This window comes from Protopterus annectens, chromosome 1.part2 (assembly GCF_019279795.1).
Source record: "Protopterus annectens isolate FY-2018-M chromosome 1.part2, PAN1.0, whole genome shotgun sequence".
NCBI classification, from domain to species: Eukaryota; Metazoa; Chordata; order Ceratodontiformes; family Protopteridae; genus Protopterus; species Protopterus annectens.
The window spans coordinates 987,873,147-987,893,801 of NC_056727.1; the positions used below are offsets into that span (position 1 = coordinate 987,873,147).

The 20,655-nt window shown below is 43.9% G+C and overlaps 1 protein-coding gene across 2 annotated transcripts in view; it reads left to right on the plus strand.

The window, feature by feature from the left end:
• Positions 1-20,655, plus strand: part of ADPRS (ADP-ribosylserine hydrolase) — a 692,814-nt gene that overhangs the window by 64,910 nt on the left and 607,249 nt on the right. For both annotated transcript variants that reach the window (XM_044059951.1, XM_044059952.1), the window contains exon 3: positions 3,487-3,694. In XM_044059951.1, coding sequence (XP_043915886.1) covers positions 3,487-3,694 — 208 coding nt within the window. The remainder of the gene's footprint in view (positions 1-3,486; positions 3,695-20,655) is intronic.

Here is a 20,655-nt window from a genome sequence, read left to right on the forward strand (position 1 = left end):
CAACTTTACTCCCCAGTAAGGAGCTGAGATGTGGGGACACATCTCTGCTTGCTCTTTCTAAATACTGTAAGTCAGCAGGTAACTTGCTTTTCTCAAGTTGAGTTTCAAAATCATGGAACTCCATTATTCTCTCTCTGAAACAAATCAATAACCTAAACAAATTTAAAACTCACTTAAAGCAGCACCTGCTGAGTGCATGGTCATGCTCTTACTCGTCTCCTGGTTAAACCAACTTGACTTAACCCATTGTAAGAGTTAGAACTCACAATCTAGTACTTTCCAATTCAATCAGAGGTCATAAATCTTATGAATTCAGCCTTCCATGTCCCTTGTCTCACTCTGGACTTCTCACTTTACTGTTTTTTGTTCCCCACAAGACATCCTTATACACTTTACCATCCTTCATTCTTCTCCTCTCACCTATAGCATTCATGGTCACTAACCTACATTGTCTTTTTCTCCTTTCCCCACAGTATTTGTTCACTTATCTTTCCTGCATTTTCTCTTTTCTGACCATTCTCAACTTACCCTTTTTTCCTGTCAGCCTGCCAACCTGCATCTCAGCTGTTTTTCAATGTGGTAGTGTTCCTAAGCTGTTAAGTAGGGAAGGCCAATAGGCTATTTTTTTGAAAGGATTAGAGAACATGTAAGGAGTGTTAGACAATGAGATGTTAGGAATCCACTTGCTAAACATGTATGTGATAATAGCAATGAGCATAATTTTCTTTTTATGGCTGTTGGGGTCCTATTGGAGGGGATGAGGTTAGGAGATATTCTAAACAGAACAGAGTTCACAGAGTTATTATGGATACTACAGTTAAAGCCAACAAAGCTAAAGGGTTGAATGGGAGGGTATCACTGAAACCAACTCTCAGAGCTAGAAGTCTCTTTAAATGAGAGTTAGAAGTCTTTCTAAGTGGCAATGTGAGTTGTATCAGTTTTTGATGAACAGTGGTTGGTATCATTGTTAGTAGAATTTCGTTTACATAATGGTTTGTGTAAAGCTAGAGGGTATTACACTAGCATTGAGATTTTGTTATTGTTAATTGTTCTAATTGGGTGATATTTACTTTCCAGCATTTTTAATAGGTAGACACCCACTCTAGTGTTTATAGGAGCTCGCAGAGCCTTCGTTTTTTTCTCTGTGTGAGATTTGTTGCTTTAGATTGCTGTTTTGATTGGCGGCTTTGTGTTTAGCTCAGGTTTGATAGGTAGAGGCCATGGCCTGTCCAGATTGGTGATGTTGCATTTGTTTTAGCTTTGATAGGCAAGGGCCACTGCTAATTTGGATAGGAGGATGTAGAGTGGCACTAAGATAGGGATTATGTGTTTGTTTAAAGTTAGTACTTCTTTTTTAATTATATCGGGTATTATTTTACTGTTCATAGATGAGACCCTGATAGGTAAGAAGTCCGTATCATGGATTTCGTTAGGATGACTTTGCCAAGATTTTATTCCATTGGTCCATGAGGTGATCGTAAGTCATTGTTTTGAAATGGATTGGATTGATAGTTGCAATTATTTTATGTTTTAGTATACGAGTGTGTTGACATGTATACTTTTAAGAATTTTCTGTCATTTGTTGATATTGCGCTGAATAATTCATTTTTTTTTGTTTACACAGTGATTTGCGTAGAGATAGTGGATCTTACTTTAACGCCGAAATTCTGTTATTGTCAAGTTTTTATTGGGTGATATTTGCCTTTAAGCGCTTTGATAGGCTGACGAGCACTTTAGGATTGATAGGAGTTCGTAGTGCTTTTGCTGGTTCCACACCGTTTCAGATTCGCTGTTTTAGATTGCTGCTTTGATTGGTGGCTTTCTGTTTAGATCAGGTTTGATAGGTAGATGCCACAACCTACTTGATTGATGATGCTGCTTCTATTTCACTTTTTTTAGCCTATGGCTAATGTTAATTCAGATAGAAAGAGGCTTATGTTTTATCGATAGAGATTACATGTTTGTTTGAAGTTGGTACCTCCTTTCAAATTAAGTTGGGCATTGTTGTACTGTTCCTGGATGAGACCCTGATAGGTAGGAAATCCATCTTAAGGATTTTGATAGGATTATTTGGCTGAACTTTTACTCCATTGGTTTATGAGTTGGTTGAAAATTAATTGACCTGTCTTTGCTTTTATTGTTCATATGACTGTTTTTTTAGATGATTGGGTGATTTTTATTACTTTTTTGTATAAATTTGTTTATTGAAGCTTGTATTATTGAATGGTCTGATGAAATGACAATAGTTGTGAAAGCACTTACAGTTATCTATATGTTCTTTTTTTATTAAAGTTTTCCACCTCCACCAATACAGTGGCATTTTGTTGCATACAATAAGTACAAAAATAGCACAGTTTTTGCATGAGGCATGTAAAATGTGATGCAGGGTATGGTAAGGAGATTACTTCCATCTTAAGAGTTGATAATTTATGTTTGCTGTGGAAAGTGTGATACGTTTTAGATGCTCTTGAATAGCAGACTAGGATTAGGTATTTCCTTCTGCCATTAGAGTGGTATCATGTACTACATCGTATTGATTATTTTCCTTTTATTGGCATTTTTATTGCCAGACGTGCTAAATTTTTTTAGTTTTTAGCACTTCCTCTAACCTCCTGTTGATGTACCCCTTCTTTTGTCGTGGCCCTTTATTTTTAAGGGTAGAAAGATATTAGAATTTCATTTTAAAATAACCTTTAAGTTGTAGAATAAATGCCTGACTTGGTAGGATTGTGGTTAGGCACTCTGCAGGTTTATAATTTAGAATCTGAAGAGAAAGGGAACACTTCAAGAGCAGCAATTAGAGTTAAGGTTTCAGCCATTTAGTATTTGCAGCTCAAAAATATTGCAGCAGAGTGCTGTTTGTGTCCTTTCCGTACTTCTGCTTTGTTAATGTACAGAAGGGCTGTTTATCCGGATCTACGTCAGTAGATCAACTTACCTTAACATCGAAGCCCATGTACCCGAGACGACAACACCGAACAGCCCAAGGTACTGAACGTACAAAATATTGTACTCTCACACTGGGAAAACAGTCAGGCAACGCCACCATGAAAACAAACCACACTAAATTCAACCCATCCAACTGGTGGGCTTCACCCCCACACCATCGTACTTAAATATACCAACTCCGAGATCGTTAGCCAACTGACTCTTTACCCATATTAAACTTACAATATTTTGCTGTTCGGTACCATGGTCGTTCAGTTTTGTCATCTCGGGTATAGGGGCTTTGGTGTTTAGGTAAGTCGGTCTAATGAAGTAGACCCGTTTATCCTTCGTTAACATCCTAGCTTACTAAAGAAATTACTATGTAAATAATTTTGTCTTCAAATAAATGTGAATGAGTTTGGTAAAGATAAAAGAACAATTTCTATAGCAGTAAAATGGTTAGTGTGACATACATCAGTTTACACCACTCACTGTCTATGCAGGAGGAAGATCATAAACCTGTTGCTTTGTTATTGTATGCTTTATTTATTTTTGTAGGTTTGCCTATGAATTCTCTAAAGAACCAGACCGTGGATATGGAATGGGTGCTGCTTGTGTACTGAAAAAACTCCTGAGCCCTAAATGCACTGATGTTTATCAGCCAGCACGAGAGCAATTTGATGGGAAAGGCTCTTATGGGAATGGAGGGGCAATGAGAGTTTCACCCATTGCTCTTGCGTATTCTGACATTGTAAAGGTCAAAAAGGTGAGTTATGTTAAGAGAGGTGAACCACTGATTCTTTACTGAAGGGCATGGCTGGGTTCTCTTACATTTGAGAGGCCTTCTGAAGTGGCTGCAGCTCTAGTGTCATTATCTCTGTTGTATATTCAGTTTAAAAAATCTTTGCTCTTAAATCTGTTGAAGTTGCTGTTCCAGTAGCCTATGCTTTAATCTTCTGGGGCTTACTGCACCAGAATTTCCAGTTCTCTGTTGCTGCTTTCATTTTCTGAATCACCTGATAGTGATAGCTATATTAAAGTGCCTACTTATCAATGATGAAAGAACATTGTAGGTTAAAGCTGTGCAGATCAGCCTAAATGCTTGTGTGCTCATCAGATCTCAGGCCATCCTAAATGCTTATGTGCTTATCAGATCCTGAAGCAGGAGTAAGATTTTAACACTGCCAGATACTGCTAATACTGTTTGAAGCAAGAGACTTTCATTACTACTTGCCATACTGTGTAAGTGGAATTGGTACATCACAAATGGATTTTTTTAAGATCATCACTCAAAAGACAATGTGTCATGAGAAGTTGGCCACTCCATTGGTGTAGAGGGATAATGCCTTGACTACAACCTAGACGATGTGGGTTTGATTAGCAGGTTGGGCAATTGATGGATCAGCAGTGATGGGTATGCCCACAGTAGGTGAGAGGGTGTTAATCAGTAACTTAAGTTACCTGCTTTCATATCTAACTGCTTATTGCACACTGCAGTGTTTAGGATGTACCATTTTTTTTCATCTTACCTTTAAACATCTATTGCAAGACCACCAGTTATTGAGAGCCCACATTCTGTCTCTCAGTAGTCAACTTGGGATTAGTGCTTCTGTTTTCTCCTGGTAAGAGGAGGAGTACAGGGACAGTATTTCCTTGAGATTGCTGATCACCAGAAAGCCTTATAACTGCTTTATAGGTGACAACTTGGAATCTGTGCTTATATTCTGGTTCTGGTGAGAGAAGGAGCAGAGTGCATTGATTCCTGACTGTTTCTGGTTGGAGAGCGAGTGTCTGTGCTAACGTTCCTAATTGATCTGGTTGCTATTCTTGGCATCTACCAGAAAAAGGCTACAAGCCTACAGACTCTTGCATCATCTGGGACAAGACTGTGGATGACCAAACAGGCTGTAGCTTGGTTCCCTTCTTGGGATTGGTGCTAAAATTTGCTTCTGGTGAGAGAATGAAAAGGAGCATTGTATCCCAACAGAGTGTAGCTGTGGTGAGATCAGGATTGAAATCAGGATTAGTAATAACCAGGCAGTAGCCATTCATGCGACTCCCCTCTTTTCATCATTCTTGACAAGCTAATTCTTTCAGAATATCTACCTAAATACTTCATCCTTACATTTTCAGGGTCTATGTATTAGTTTACTCTCAAGTATTTGGCAGTGCTGTGTACAGACTCAGAGAGCTTGAGTGACATTTTTCCTGTAAAAGCACAATTGAAATTTCCCTAATATCTAGTTGCACACAGGGAAACTAGTTTACAGTGACAAGCACTGTCCACATAGTTGTAAACCAGATACTTCTGACAGTGATTGATATTCTCACTCCAACTGCCTAATCAATAAAAAAGGGTCTGTTGCCATAGATATGAACTTTCCTCCTGTCTGCATTACTGGCTTGGTGGATATGGGCATTCTCAGGCAATGTAGAAATTGCCTCTTCTTTACTGACAGACAGTTAATTCTCAAACAAACTGATGTGGTATGTGAGAGATGTATTTAACACACTGCCACTGGAGGCAAAGCTGTCTCATAAAAGTACTCCTAATGTCAATAAGGTTGTCAGTAGTACACACACTGCACCCATCACTCACAGTTCAAAGCGGACATATCGACCCACATATGCTGAGGCACTTAAATGTAACCTTTCCAAATTGCAAAGACCACCTAGATGAAGTATACATAACAAATACCTTCAGCATCCCCAAATGCTCTCTTTCAAAACACCCACATCATCACACAGAGCTACATCTCATGGAGCCTCTATCTCTAAGCCTATAAGGCAAGCCACCACACAGTCCAACATTCTAGTCACTGGAGACTCCATCGTGAGACACACTGATATCGCTGTCACCAGGCTGAGTAAGGAGAAAGTTACAGTCAGTTACTTATTGGGGCTAGGATCCGGCTGCCACATTACGCATGCACTCAGGTCATTGGACCACAATTACCAATATGACTCAGTCATAGTCCACGTGGGAGTAAATGACCCGAGACATACATCCCTAGACTGTATGAAAAGAGACATCATGGAGATTTCGGAATGTGTGTCTCAGGCTGGTATGAGCCTAACACTAAGCAGCATTTTACTTTCTCCAAGGTTGATACCACAATATGAACAAAAGATGACTGACTTTAATAACTGGCTTAGTTTCTGGTGTCATTCTAAGGCGGTGCATTGTTTATTAGCATGTAAGGAGATGGTCAACAGACCATGCTGCTTTGCCAGGGATGGTCTGCACCTAGGCTTTCAGATATTAGCTAAAACATTGTCTTTCCCCATAGTGCCTTTTTTAGGCAGTGCCAAACTGAAAGTACTTCCAACATAGCAAATCAAAACCAAGAAAATCTAAAGGTATTACTGCTCAATGCTAGGAGTCTTATCAAAAAAATCCACTCCCTAGAAAGCTGTCTATCTGATGATGTTAATCTTCATTCATTCCTTACTGATGGGTTATCGGTTCTGTCCTCGGAACCGAGAAGGCCAATATCAAGCTCGCATCAGCCAAAAACTCTTGAGCCAAGGTCCTACCCAGAATGCTCTGCTCCCTGTTACTTCAAATCTCATTTGCTGCGTTGCTGTACAGCTGTGTCAAGCCACTCTCTCAGCTAAGTGTCTAATTTTTTTGAAAGTTTATATTTTGTTCTTACTCTAAATTTTTCTCAAACGTTTATTCTAATATTTTCCTACCTTATCGCACACGTCAGACTCTCTCCCTTTAGTCTTTTCCCTTTATTACCCTCCTTTCTTACCTTGTGGTAATTCTCCATTTTCATTGTTGGTAATCCTTCCTTTCTCTTTTTACCCTTTTTTGGGTAGCCTTTCTTCTTCCTTTCAGTACTGGTCTTCTCCGCATCAGTTATGTCGGATAAGAAAAGTAGCATTGGTTTCAAGCAGTATAACAATTGCGGCCATAAGTTACACCTTTCCGATGGCCATGACTTATGTGTCTACTGTCTTAATGTCTCCCACTTGACTGTGGATCCTCCGTGTGGGATTTGTAAAGATTTCTCTACCAGGACTCTCAACGAGAGGAAGAATAAATTAATTTTGAAAGGTCTCCTCAAGCCTCCTTTCTCTGAGGCTATTTCTGTGTCAGAGGGCTCACCCCTTCCTCTTAAACCCCGCAAGAGGCATTCTTCCTCTTCTTCATTGAAGTCGCTCCCTTCTCCCTCTGGAGATAATAGGGAGTTGACTCACAAGATGGTGAAATTGATAACTACTCCAGCGCTGCCACCTGTGACCCTGTCGACTCCAGGCTCGGCACCGCCCCAAATGATTCTGACTACAGCCATGTCTCTTTTATCGATACCGGCACCGGAGTTCCTGGTGCAGACAACTACGGTTCTGACAGCTCTGCCGCAACCCTTAATGGAACCGTTTATACAGGCTCAGTCCCCTTCTGCACCATTGGTGCAGTCACCTTCGGCTCCAAGTATGACTCTTCTGTACTCCACGATGCAGACATTTTCAGCACCAACATGTGCTTTGGTGCAGCCCTTCTCGGCAGGGTCTTTATTACCGGTGCAGACACTTTCGACTATGGCAACATACCCTTCGGGCAGACCTTTGCCTTTACGGTGTAGACACCTTCAGCTACTATGGCGCTGACAACCTCGATGCAGGCTTTTTCCACACCATTTTCTTCGGTGCAGACATCCTCGTCTCTGGCCTCTGCACCTATTGAATTAGCAAGGACCAAATATTCCCCTTCATTGGATCCTTTTGCTAGCAGTCAGTATAGTCCTTTCCTAGAAAGACCAGAATTGCCATCAGCTTTCCCCATGAGTTCAACCAAGAGTCTCTCTGAACAGGATGTGTTGTGGCTTGTCGACCATTTGCTTGTGGCCTGAGGTCTCTCCCAACCATCAATGTCCATGTTCCCTCATTCAGGTGAATGTATATCTCCTCAAACCCAAACATATACTCCTCCTTCGACTTCCACTCAGGTTTCGAAGCCTATTACTCCGACAGCAGCTTCCTTTCTCTGACTCCAATAGTGGATCTCACTTTGGAACCAGAGTCGTCCTTGTGGCCTCTGGTGCACTGGACATCGGGCTCTTCTCAGGCCAGTGGCTGTGCTGTTAGGGAGGCATTCCTGTCTCCATGCTGATTTTTTTCTATGGCACCTTCCAGGGATGCTCTCTCTCTTATGGTTCATGGTCCTCTTGAGACTCCTTGTCTGGGGATGGGCTCATCGGGGCAGGGTGTGACCCCGGTTCCGAGGTTGTTGTGCTCAGTTTCAGGCTCTCATCCCTCCTTGGGCAGGCCAGCCTTCCAGGCCATGGAGAGGACGCTTGTCTCCGCTGGCAAAGCTCACATGTCGGAGTCCTCTCCCCCCTCTGTGCCGCAACTGTCACAAGCTTCAATTGCCGGACACCGGGCACAAGAGCCTCCGGTTTCTCCTCCTCAGGAGACCCCCTCTTTGCAATCTTCCCCAGAACCTCCCACTGAGGAAGTACCCTGCAAAGCTTTGTGCAAGAGGAAGCACATGGACTCCACTGAGGAGTCATTGACTGAAGATATGGATTTTGATGACTGGGAAGGGTTCCCATGGTCACCCTCTGATGAGGTGTCCTTTGGTGACATCCTCGAGATTCTTAGACAGAGGGGTGACTGGAAGCCCTCTAATCCTTCCGCTGAGGAATCTATATTCCTGCAGGCTTTTCATGCCTGGCCCCCCTACCTCCTGGGTCACCCTGCCTGCCGATGAGCTTGTCCAGCGCGCATGGAAGGCCCCTGACACCCTGAAAGCGATACCTAAGAGACCCAATAAAATATTATTGCCCCCATCTGAGCACCCCCATTGGTCATGAGGTCTTCCAGTAGATGCTATGGTGGTGGCAACTTCTACTAAGAAGGATTTGTCAGAAGAGAGCCAAACTGAACATCCGCCCAACAAGGAGTCCTGGGCGATTGACAGATTAGGGAAGCATGTGTTTGCTTCATTGACCTTCGCTGTAAGGTCTTTGAATTATTTGGCACATTGTATCAGGCTTCAGCGAGATCTTATCAACCAGCTCTCTGAAACCTTGGCAGGAGCCGTTTCTGACAAAGTCCGTGATAGTGTTGCTTTTCAGATAGCCACCCTAGAATCCATTTCCAACTCTTCCATGCATCTTATTTCTCACGCAATGGAAGGGGCGGCTCGAGTGGCAGGTACAGGTATAGTCTCCAGACAACATGCCTGGATGTGCCTTTGTGACTTTGCAGACTCCTTTAAGGCTTCCTTTATGAATGCCCCCATAGAGGCCGCTTCTTTGTTTGGCCCTAAAGTCAAGGATACGCTGGCAAGGTGCAAACAAGATGGCAAGACCCTGTCTGTCGTTGGTGTCAGACACTCCACTCCTCAGCTATTCTACTTCAGAAATCAGAGGAGTGGAAATTTCTGGCACAGAAATCACAGGGTTCTTTCCGGGATGCACGTGCAGAGTTCTCTCCTAGAGGCAGAGGTGGAAACTGCAATGGAAGATGCCTCTTTTGGGGCAGAGGAGGTCCGCAAAACCAGTGTTCCAGAGATTCTTTCTCTGGCCAACCCTATCAGCGCTCCTGAAGCGTTGCCCAACTGCTCACATCTGGAAGCGGTCGGGGGTCGTTTATCCTTGTACATCCGCTGCCTGGCAAAAGATAACAACTGACTCTTGGGTACAATGGATAATATCCAGAGGCTATCACATCCCCTTCCATCTTTGCCCATTGTCATCAAGAGTATTACCTGACATTCCACCCAGTCAAAGGGAAGCAGCAGCACATGAAATCCAAAAGCTGCTACAAAAAAAGAGTCATCTAGACAGTTCCCCTAGACCAGATAGGATCCGATTTTTACTCGAGGTTCTTTTTCGTGCCAAAAAAGACAGGGGACTGGAGACCAATTCTGGATCTCTGTACACTAAACAAATTTGTAAAAACAGAGAAATTCCGGATGTTCACAGTTCAGTCTATCCTTCCTCTTCTGGAAGAAGATGATTGGATGTGCTCTGTATATCTTCAAGATGTGTATTACCACATAAAAATGGACAAATGCTCAAGAGGATACTTCTGCTTCCTAATAGGAGCCAGTCATTACCAGTTTTGAGCCCTGCCCTTCGGTCTCTCTACAGCCCCCAGAGTGTTCACAAAATGCATGACAGTGGTTATCGTTCACTTGCGACTTCAAGGATTCCAGGCATTTCCATATTTAGACGACTGGCTCCTCACTGCCCCCACCAAGCATCTACTGGAAGAAGCCCTGCAGTATACTCTCTTAACAGCTCGAAGCCTGGGAATCACTATAAACTGGGAGAAATCCAACACAACCTCAACTTAGTCTTTTGAATTTATAGGGGTATTGTTGGACATGAGAAATTGCACAGCATCCCTTCCAGAACACAGGCTTCAGAGAATAAGACAAGTTCATCCGCTGCTCCGTCACCAGAAATCCCCAGCTCGATCTGTACTCCAGCTATTGGGGTCAGTGGCAGCCTCTATTACCATTATTCCTCTATCCAGATTCCACATGAGGCACATCAGCCGATAGCCACGGTGACCACAGATGCCTCCCTGATGGGGTGGGGATGGGGCTATGTCAGGGAAACTCGGTCCAAGACACCTGATCGGAGACAGAGGCCTTTTTGCATATCAGTGTTGTGGAACTGAGGGCGGTGCTTCTAGCATTGCAAGCATTTCACTCCATCCTTCAATCAGGGACTATTGTGATCCAATCAGACAACATGTCAGTGGTGTAGTACATCAGCAAACAAGGAGGCACCAGGTCTTACCCATTATGCTGAGAGGCCTTGAGAATATGGCAATGGGCGATAGCTTACAACCGCTTTCTAATTGCAACACACATTCCCGGGAGCTCCAATGTGATAGCGGACAAATTGAGCAGGTGCATTCTACAGCCTCACGAGTGGTCCCTCAATCCTCTGATAGTGGCAAAAATCTTCAACCACTGGGGCCAGCCTTGCTGTGACCTATTTGCCTTCCCAACCAACTACAAGTGCAGCAACTACTTTGCCCTGATCCTCCCTCATGGACAGTCACCAAGGGACGCTCTAGTCCGCGCTTGGCCCTCGGGTCTTCTTTATGTTTATTCTCCTCTCCCCTCATCTCCCACTTTCTAAAGAAAGCATGACAGTTGAAGAGAAAAGTGATCCTCATTGCTCCATATTGGCCTCAACAAGTCTGGTATCCCTTCCCCTGGCCTCACCTGCTGGATCAACCGTGGATCCTCAATCCATCCCCAACGTTGATCTCCCATCCGTAAGGTCTGATTCACCCCAGTCTAACAACCCTGAAACCGACAGCTTGGTTTCTCCACTTCCAGTGATTGCCAGGCATGAAAACCTTTCGTGCCCTGTGCGGAATATTCTTATTGCATCTCATGAATCGTCCACCATACTAATCTATCTTAACAAATAGAAAAGGTACTCTCTATGGGCAGCAAATAAAAAATTAGACCCCATTGTCAGCCCCAGTCTAGGTGGTATTGGATTACTTATCACATCTTTTCCACTCTGGGGTATCTGCCTCTACTATCCATGTACATTTAGCTGCCATCTCAAATTTTCATATTGGTTTTCAAGATTCTTCACTTATGTCACCCAGACTCTGTAAGACTTTCTTGAAAAGGGTTATCCACCTAAAACCTCCCTTTAGAGAACCCGTACAACCTTTGGATTTGGTTCTGCAAGCTCTAACAGCCCCCCCCTTTGAACCTGCATCTTCATGTAATGTAAAGTATCTCTCTTGGAAAACTTTTTTTTGATTGCAATCACATTGGCTAGGCGATTGTCAGAACTTCAGGCCTTATGCATCAAACCTCCCTATCTTATCTTCCATAAGGATAGGGTATCACTGAGAACTAATTCTACCTTTTTACCAAAAGTGGTGTAAGAGCAATCTGTCAACCAGTCTGTTGACCTTCCAGTGTTCTTTTTTAACCATTCTAACAAGGGAGAGTATTGCTTGCACTCCTTGGATGTTCATAGGCAAATACAATTTTATCTGTACAGAACAAAATCTACCCATAAATCAGGACAACTGTTTTTGGCTTTTCTGGACCTAGACGGGGTCATCCTGTATCAAAAGTTACATTGGCCTCATGGTTGAGAAATTGTATTACCTTTATCTACAACAAAAACAATGTCACCTTGCCTCATAGAGTCAAAGCACATTCTACAAGATCTGTGGCAATTTCAACAGCTTTCCATGCTAAGGCTTCCCTCAATGATATTTGCTCAGCTGCAACTCGGGCCAAACCTCATACCTTATTCTTCATTACAAATTGGACTTGGCCTTCAAAGGTAGAGCTTCCTTTAGCTCCATGGTGCTCAGGAATGTCCTTCCATGAGGGCCACCCAGGAATACAGGTAGCTGAGGAATCTGTCCCATCAGTAAGGAATGAATGAAGATTAACAACATCAGATAGAGAAGTTATGTCTTACCATAACATCCCATTTGTGTTGTTGATCTTCGTTCATTCATTACTTCCCACCCTCCGTCCCCCATCCGGAGGTTCTTGGTTGATCTCATGTACTCCTTTCTTGTAGGTCTGTTATGACCAGTGGTAGCCTTTACTTTTATCTATCAACTTGCAAACTCGATCTGAGGTAACAGGTAGCAGAGCATTCTGGGTAGGACCTTGGCTCAAGAGTTTTTGGCTGATGCAAGCTTGATATTGGCTGGCTCGGTTCCGAGGACGGAACCGATAACCCATCAGTAATGAATGAATGAAGATCAACAACACAGATGGAACGTTATGGTAAGACATAACTTCTTTTTATCCTAGAGAATGCTAACGTGTGTGAGGTCACTGAAACATGGTTTAAAGCCATGGAGAGCACGCCAACAGTTCAAGGTTATAATGCCTTCCACACATTTACACCAGCTACTTCACTGGCATAGACTGAAAGTGGAGGTGTCTCTATTTACATCAAAATAAATATACTTCAAGGCTGGTCAAACAGGACAATGCACTTGAGCTGCTCCATGTTCAAATCGCCATAGGTAAAATCCAATACCACATCTTTGCAAGCTGTAGGTCCCCCTGTATGACCCAGGAGACCCATATCATGTATTTAAACTAATTAGAAACACTGACTGTCTAACCCAATACCATACTCATGGGTGACTTGTATAGAATTCTATACGACACCAAATGTACATGCACCGAGATTACTGGATTTGGTCCTCACTAATATGGGAGACTGCTGCACATCTCCCTACTGTAATGCCTTCCCTGGTAAGGTCAGACCACAAAGTGGTCTCCTTTAAAGTAAAAATAATACCTGGACCCCCAGTTAAACCTGGAGTATTCAGGAACTATTATAAGGCTAACCTCCTGCTATTAAGTGAGAACCTGGCAACATTTCAAGCCCCCATAAACCCTGAGAACACTGCTGCCTGTGTAGAACTGTTCACAGAAACCCTGTACAAGCATGTTAATAGCTGCATAGAGGCAGCTGTACCCACTAGGAAGAATTACAGAACTAACTCAAAAAACAAGCCACCCTGGTGGAGTCACAAAATCAGTAGGCTGTATAACAGGAGGAAGAAAATCATGGCAAAATTTAGGAGGTGCAGCACCCAGCAGGATAAAAGCACTCTCATCAAACTAAACAAACTCAGAGGACAAATAGTCTACCATAGCCAAATTTGAGGTAAAGTTGGCCTCCCAGGCCAAGGACAACCACAAAGCATTATTTAGCTATGTCCCCCTCAAAAGCAATACACAATTGTGTGCAGAGCTTAATGTAAATGGAGCCACCTTTACTGAGCCAGAAGATATAGCAAACTTCTGTCTGATAAATTAAGCTTCAACTTTACCCCTCTCACCCCCTCAACCTTCCCTCAGGAAATGTCATCAAGTATAACTCCCCCTACTATCACTAAGGAACATGTCCTTAATGCTCTCTCTAAGACCCAGAACACTGCATCAGTGGACCCAGATAATATCCCAGGATGCCTTTTAAATAGCATGAAATATGACTTATCAGGGTCTCTGGAATTACTGTTTAACTGTAACCTCCAATCAGGCTTCTTGCCTTATGAATGGAGAAAGGCAACAGTCATCTCTTTGCACTGAGGTGGGCCATCCACAGACCCTGGAAACTACAGACCCATACGTCTCACTAGTCTTGTATGTAAAGCCATGGAAAGAATTAACATGAAAATGATCAGTAGAGATATAGTAAACCTCCAGACACTGGACTCAACCCAGTTTGGTTTTGTCAAGGGCAGATCATGCCTACTTAACTTGGTGGACTTCTTTGAGAAGGTAACCAAAGCAATGGATAAGGGCAAAATCGTGCACATTGCCTACCTTGACCTGGCCAAGGTTTTTGATACAGTACCCCACTCAGGCATTGTTGTCTTACTCAAGAGGTTAGATACAAACCTGTATGTTACCCAGTGGATAGCCAACTGGCTCACAGACGTGATCCAGGAAGTTAGAATTGGGGAGTCCACTTCTACAGAGAGGCCAGTCACAAGTGGAGTCCCTCTGGGATCAGTCCTTGGACTGCTCCTTTTTAGCATTTGCTTCTCGGAAATCAAGGCCAATGTTAGTGGTCACTGGTTGACTACATTTGCAGATGATTGCAAATTAGGAGCTGCCATTGACTCTCACACTGACACAAATGTTCTCCTGGAGGGGCTGACACAAACAGCTGGTGTCAGAGCCATGGACTAAAACTAAATGCCAAGAAATGCATAATAGTATCCTTTGGGAAGTCATCCATCCCTGGTAAGTATCATATTGACGACACACCCCTTAGAGTTGACGTAGTCAGGGACTGAAGGACACAATCTAGCCATTGACCATCAATTGTCTACAGTGGTGAGGAAATTGTTCTGTGTTACACAACTTGTAAGCAAAGACGTGGCATCCAAGTCCAAGGAAGTCATTGTTCCACTATATTCGGCATTCATCAGACCTATCATTGAGTACTGTGCCCCCTTTGGTATGTACCTAACCAGGCATATCCAACAATTGGAACGTTCACAGAGATTCTGCACTAAAAGAATACAGGGTGTAAATAAAATATCCTATGCAGGCTGCCTCAATGCCCTCTCTCTGTATTCTGTCTCCTACTGGCTTTTGAGGGGAGATCTATGCCTGTCATACCCCACTCTGATGGACCTTCTGCATTTCCACAAAACAAACAGCACCAGAATTACCCATTCTAAAGACTTAAACCTTGTCTGTGATGTAAATAGGACCTGCTGGAGAAATATTTATGTATCTCAGAGACTTTCCTATCCATGTGAAGCAGAGTTTCTCCCCAACCTAATTCAAGTGCAACTTGGACAATTGGATGGGAAACTGGAAATTCATCCCTGGTTTGGCACCTGTCTCTCTAATGGACATGGGTAACCTGTAAATGGTTCATCTCCTAGGCCCATGCTTAAAAGTATCAGAACTTATCGGAGATTTTGGGATGCATGGCTAGGCTTAAAAAAGGTGCTTGTGGTTGTTACCTTAGTAAACACTTATGAAACTATGCTCCCTAAAGGAAGGTGTGGTCCATAGCAGGGAGTTGCTCTCTGATGTGGTCAACAAGAGAAGTGGTGGGGAAGGGGAAGTTGGTAGGGTGTATTAAAAAAAACAGGGCAGAAGCAAAGATGGACAAGCCCCTTGGATGCCTTCCAGTCCACAACTGACCCCAGCAGTTCCGGAGTAAGACCAGGTGGATAAAGAGACTAGCTGGTAGACGCTGCATGGACATGGGGCACTGGGAGCTGGACTGATGAGTGATGTGGGGGGGCACCAAAAAAGTGTCATGAGGGGAGCAGAAGGTCAAGGATAGAGCCCAGTTATATGGGCACTAGATCAGGCTGTTTCTTGAAATGTGTTACCTTGTTAGAGAGGCCATCTACTCTGATTCTTAACTTCCCGTGCTAGATTTTTTGTCTGCAAGATTGGCTCAGTGGCTCCCCTTCCTGCACCCAGCTGACCTGCTTGTTGTTCCATGGGGGTGAGAGCTTTCCAGCCCATTCATTCCCCTGTAGAAGCAGGAGTCTGGTCGTAAGGAGTGAACCTCAGGATATCAAGTGGGCTGTCCACCCCCCCCCCGCGCGCTTGGCAGCCTGTGAGCTCCTCTACAGCTGCCTTGGGGGTGCACCTGCATGTCTGTTCATGCACAGCCCTCAGGTAAGTGCCTCACCTCTTACAGTGCACACACACTAGGATTTTCATTCTACTGCTGATATACTTGTATTTCTGCAGATGCCGTCATTGTGCAAGCCAACTGTCTGCTTCCCTTCAGGTTGGGGAAACTGGCATCATGAGCTCACTTCCATCCTCCCCCACCCAGTCTCTCCTGGTCTAATGGGGTGTAGTTAGGGCTGTTTGTGAAAGACTGACTGCTGAGTCTGTACCTTCCAGGTTATTGGACATGTTAGAGGTGCAACATGGAGGCTGCTCACTGGCACTTCCCTTGCACTTGAGTGAATCCCAGAATGTCACATCAGGGAACCTTCTTAATGGTCAGCAATTAGGTTCTGTCTCTCTCTCTACTGTATACAGTATGGCACTTTGTCAAACTCCCCTTTTTTTCAGGGGAACATGGTGTTGGCACACACCTTAGCATCACATTGAGACACATACCTAACCCTTGAGTCTACCTGTCTCTTCTGCATTTGCCTAGTTTGGATTTCAGTCATGATGCACTTTGAGCAGTTCAGATATACAAGGTATCACAGTGGTTATTAAACTACCAGTTAAGACCAGCATAAACATTACTTGTATAAACTTGAGAAGGAATGTAATGTATAGCATTGCTATAAATGTCAGTGATTCAACTGTGCTGCCAGCAGCCACAAGAAGGAGAAAGTGTGGGTCTCTTCCATTGGTGCAGAAGATGTTGCATTTGAAACTTATCAAACCAACAGATGGTAGTAATGCTGTCACAATAGAGGTTTAGGCGTTTGGGTGGTATGATGTTCTTCATTCCACATTGCTGCAGTCCTAACTATTGGGTAGTCCGCTGTCCAGTCGGCCCGAATACCAAAGTATATGGCTGACGTCGGTCACGGCGCATTAGACTGACGTCAGTACGTCAGGGTACTAATGCGCATGACCGACGTCATATCCCCAGTCTTTTTTGCCGCATGGTCCGATGCAGAAGCAATTTTGCGAGTGCAGGTTGGCGTTCTGAAAGTTTCTGAAGTCAGAGTTTCAGACCGAATCAAAGTTGGCTAAGTACCCGTTGAATATTTTGTTTTTTTCTTGCCTCAGTATTTAACCGGATGTCAGAAAAAGTGAATAACTGTATTTCTTGTGGGAAACAGATACCTCATAGGGATTACCATACTTTGTGTATACCTTGTTTAGGGCCTGAGCACGACGTTGTTGGACGCCGCTCTTGTGCTAGATTTAACAAACGCACTATTAAGAGAAGGTTAGACTGTGCCAGGTTAGTGTTTGGGAAGCGTTGTAATTATAAAATGCCGTCGGATGCTCCGACGCCCGCTTCAGCCAAAAAGCGCAAGGACAAAGCAGCGAAGCCTAGAGGGGAAGAACCGATAGTCCCGGACGTCGGTTCTTTAGAGGGCTCAGTGGAGCCGGAGGTTCTGCCAGGAGTTTCTTTGGAGTCTCAGGGAGAAACTTTATTGTTGCAGGATGTGTCCTCTCAGGAAGTAGGCCAGGCTGAAGGGGCTTCTCAGGTGGCTGTTCTTCCCTCTCTTCCTAAGGTGGTTAGGGCCTCGCCTTCTGTTGCCAAGGCTTCTTTAAGAGGCAGGCCTACTTTAGCTTCAGTGGGGGTTTCTCCGAGTGTTTCAGGATCTTTGCCTAAGAAGCATATGCTAAAAATGGCAGAGGATTTGATTACTATGATTAGAGGTTCTATGCCCCCTCCTGATAAGAGGCCTAGGGTGGAACCTGAGTTTGAGAGTTTTGAGCAATGTTCGGAGGCTTCTGAGTCTTCTGCTGAAGACTTGCAGGAGTATCCTCCTTATTCTGATTCTGATGTGGATGATTCTACTCCTTCAGCTTCGCCTCCTGAGGATTTTTCTTTTTCAGAGACTCTGCATTCCATGAGGGAGCATTTTAAATGGGAAGGTCAAGATTTCTCTGATTCCAGGAAGAGGCTTAGAGAATTCTTGTTTTTACCCCAGCATAGGCCTTTAGCCATACCTCCTGTTCTGAATGTGGTAGAAGATGTTTTTGCAGAGGCTTCACTAAATCCTGATTCTTTGCCTCCTGCCCCAGTTAAACCGGATAGGTACTATAGGGTGCCTGACGCCCATAAGTATCTTTTTAAGAGTCCTAGGGCGGACCCAGAAACTGTCTCTCAGGGGCCTAAAGGTGTGAAGGCTTCTGTGGTTAAAAATCCTGTTCCTCCTGATAAATAGGCAAGGGCTTTGGATAGATGGGGAAAGAAAGTGTACACTTCTTCCACTTTAGCCATGAGGGCGTTGAATTGTCAGTTTCATATGTTAAAATATCAGAATTATCTCCTTTCACAATTGAAGTCTAAGGTGGATGCTCTGGCTGAAGGTATTGAGTGTAAAGAGCTGCAGGATTTAGTTCATGTTTCTGAACAAGTGGGAAAGCATTCTTTGCAGTGTGGTTTTGATGCTGTGCAGGCCTCCTCGAGGGTGGCCGCCACTGGTTCTGTTCTTCGTAGGCACGCCTGGTTGAGAGATCAGAACTTAGCTGAGCATGTTAAGACAAGGATTTTGGATGCTCCTTTACAGTCTGATGTGTTGTTTGGTTCGCCTGTGGAAGCAGTTTTAAAGAAAATGGAGGACAAGGCTAAGTCTATGCAAACTGTTAAGGATTTTTTGCAGGTGCAGCCTCCAAGTTTAGTAGAAATTGGCCTACTAAGGGGTGGACTTATCCTGCTTATGATTCCCAGTCTAGGGGTAGGTCTAGACGTGGTAGGGGCAGAGCTCAAGGTTCTTTTAGGCCTAGGACAGGGAGTTCACCTGCTCAGACTTCTGGTGAGGGCAGGGGTCAGTCCTTTCGTAAGCAGACCCAATGACCTGCCTTTTCAGCTGCCAGTACATTCTCGCCTGGCGGCACCTCTAGGAGGAAGGCTGTCTCTTTTCAAAGAAAATTGGAATTTAATTACCCAAGACAAATGGGTTCTGGATATAATTCACCACGGTTACAGGTTTTATTTCCATACCTTGCCTCCTTTCAAAGGCATGCCAGACATTCCTCCTCTACAAAGAACAGAGGCTCACGAGCAAATTTCTCTGTTGCTCCAAATAGGAGCCATTCAGTCAGTTCCTGTGCCAGAAAGGGGCCTAGGATTTTATTCTCGCCTGTTCCTAGTACCAAAGAAGGGGAACACGTGGAGACCAATTTTGGATTTATCTATCCTCAACACTTATCTGGACATTCCAAAGTTCAAAATGTTGACGTTACAACAGCTTTTACCTCTGCTGGGCAAAGATCACTGGATGGTAACTTTAGATCTCAAGGAAGCTTACCTTCATGTGCCTATAAGGCTAAGTTGCAGGAAGTATCTGCGTTTCGAGCTGGAAATTCTCATTATCAGTTCTCTGCATTGCCCTTTGGCTTATCTACTGCCCAGAGTATTCACAAAGGTTCTGGCTCCAGTGATAGCTTACTTCAGGCTAAAAGGAATTCAAATCTATCCTTACTTGGACGACTGCCTGATTCTGGCTCAAGAAAAGGAAGACCTTCTACAGCATTTGGAATATGTCATAGCAGTGCTAAGATGCCTAGGGTATTCTGTGAACGAAATAAAGTCCAGTCTAGTACCCTCTCAAGACATGTGCTTTCTGGGTGTGAGACTGAATACAGCAGCCCAGATGGCCTTTTTAACCCCGGACAAACAAAAGAATCTTTCCACTTACTTCCATCAATTATCTCTTCAGTCCGGGCTGACTGCAAGGACAGTCCTTCAAGCCTTAGGGTTCATGGCATCTTGTATTCTGGTGCTTCCCAATGCCAAACTGCATATGAGGAAGCTACAATGGTATCTCAAAAATCTATGGACACAGCACTGCCAGGATTTGGACACTGTCATTCAAATAATACCTTGCATTCAAAAGGAATTTTTGTGGTGGGCTCAGGAATGTCACCTAAACAAGGGACTCTCTGTGACCCGGCCAGAGGCAAGTCAGATTCTAACAACAGATGCCTCAGACATTGCTTGGGGAGCTCATCTAGATGGAAAGTGGATACAAGACAAGTGGCCTGCCAGACTACAGCATCTACATATCAACATGAAAGAGATGTTAGCAGTCCAGTTTGCATTAATGGCTTTCAAGGAGTTACTTCTTCCAGGGCAGGTGTTGATTCTAACAGACAACACAACTGTCATGTGGTACATCAACAAACAAGGGGGAACACATTCTTACCCATTGTGCAGGCAAGCAATGATTTTATGGGAGACTGCGCTCAGCTTGCAACTAACTCTTCAGGCAAGGTTTCTGCCGGCAGCACAGAACTCCTTAGCAGATGTGTTAAGCAGACAAATCATGGATCCCCACGAGTGGAAACTGGATCTTCATGTATTTCAAAAATTGATAGTGTCATGGGGAACTCCAGACATAGATCTGTTCGCTTCTCCACTAAACCACCAGCTGCCAAAGTTTTGCATGAAGGGATTTCATCACACAGCTTGGAAAGTGAATGCTCTTTCTTTCAGTTGGAAAAATCTTCATGTGTATGCTTTTCCACCTCTGCCTCTTCTCCCAAAGGTGCTTCTAAAGGTCAGACAAGACAAGCCAAGGATGATTTTAATAGCTCCAGATTGGCCT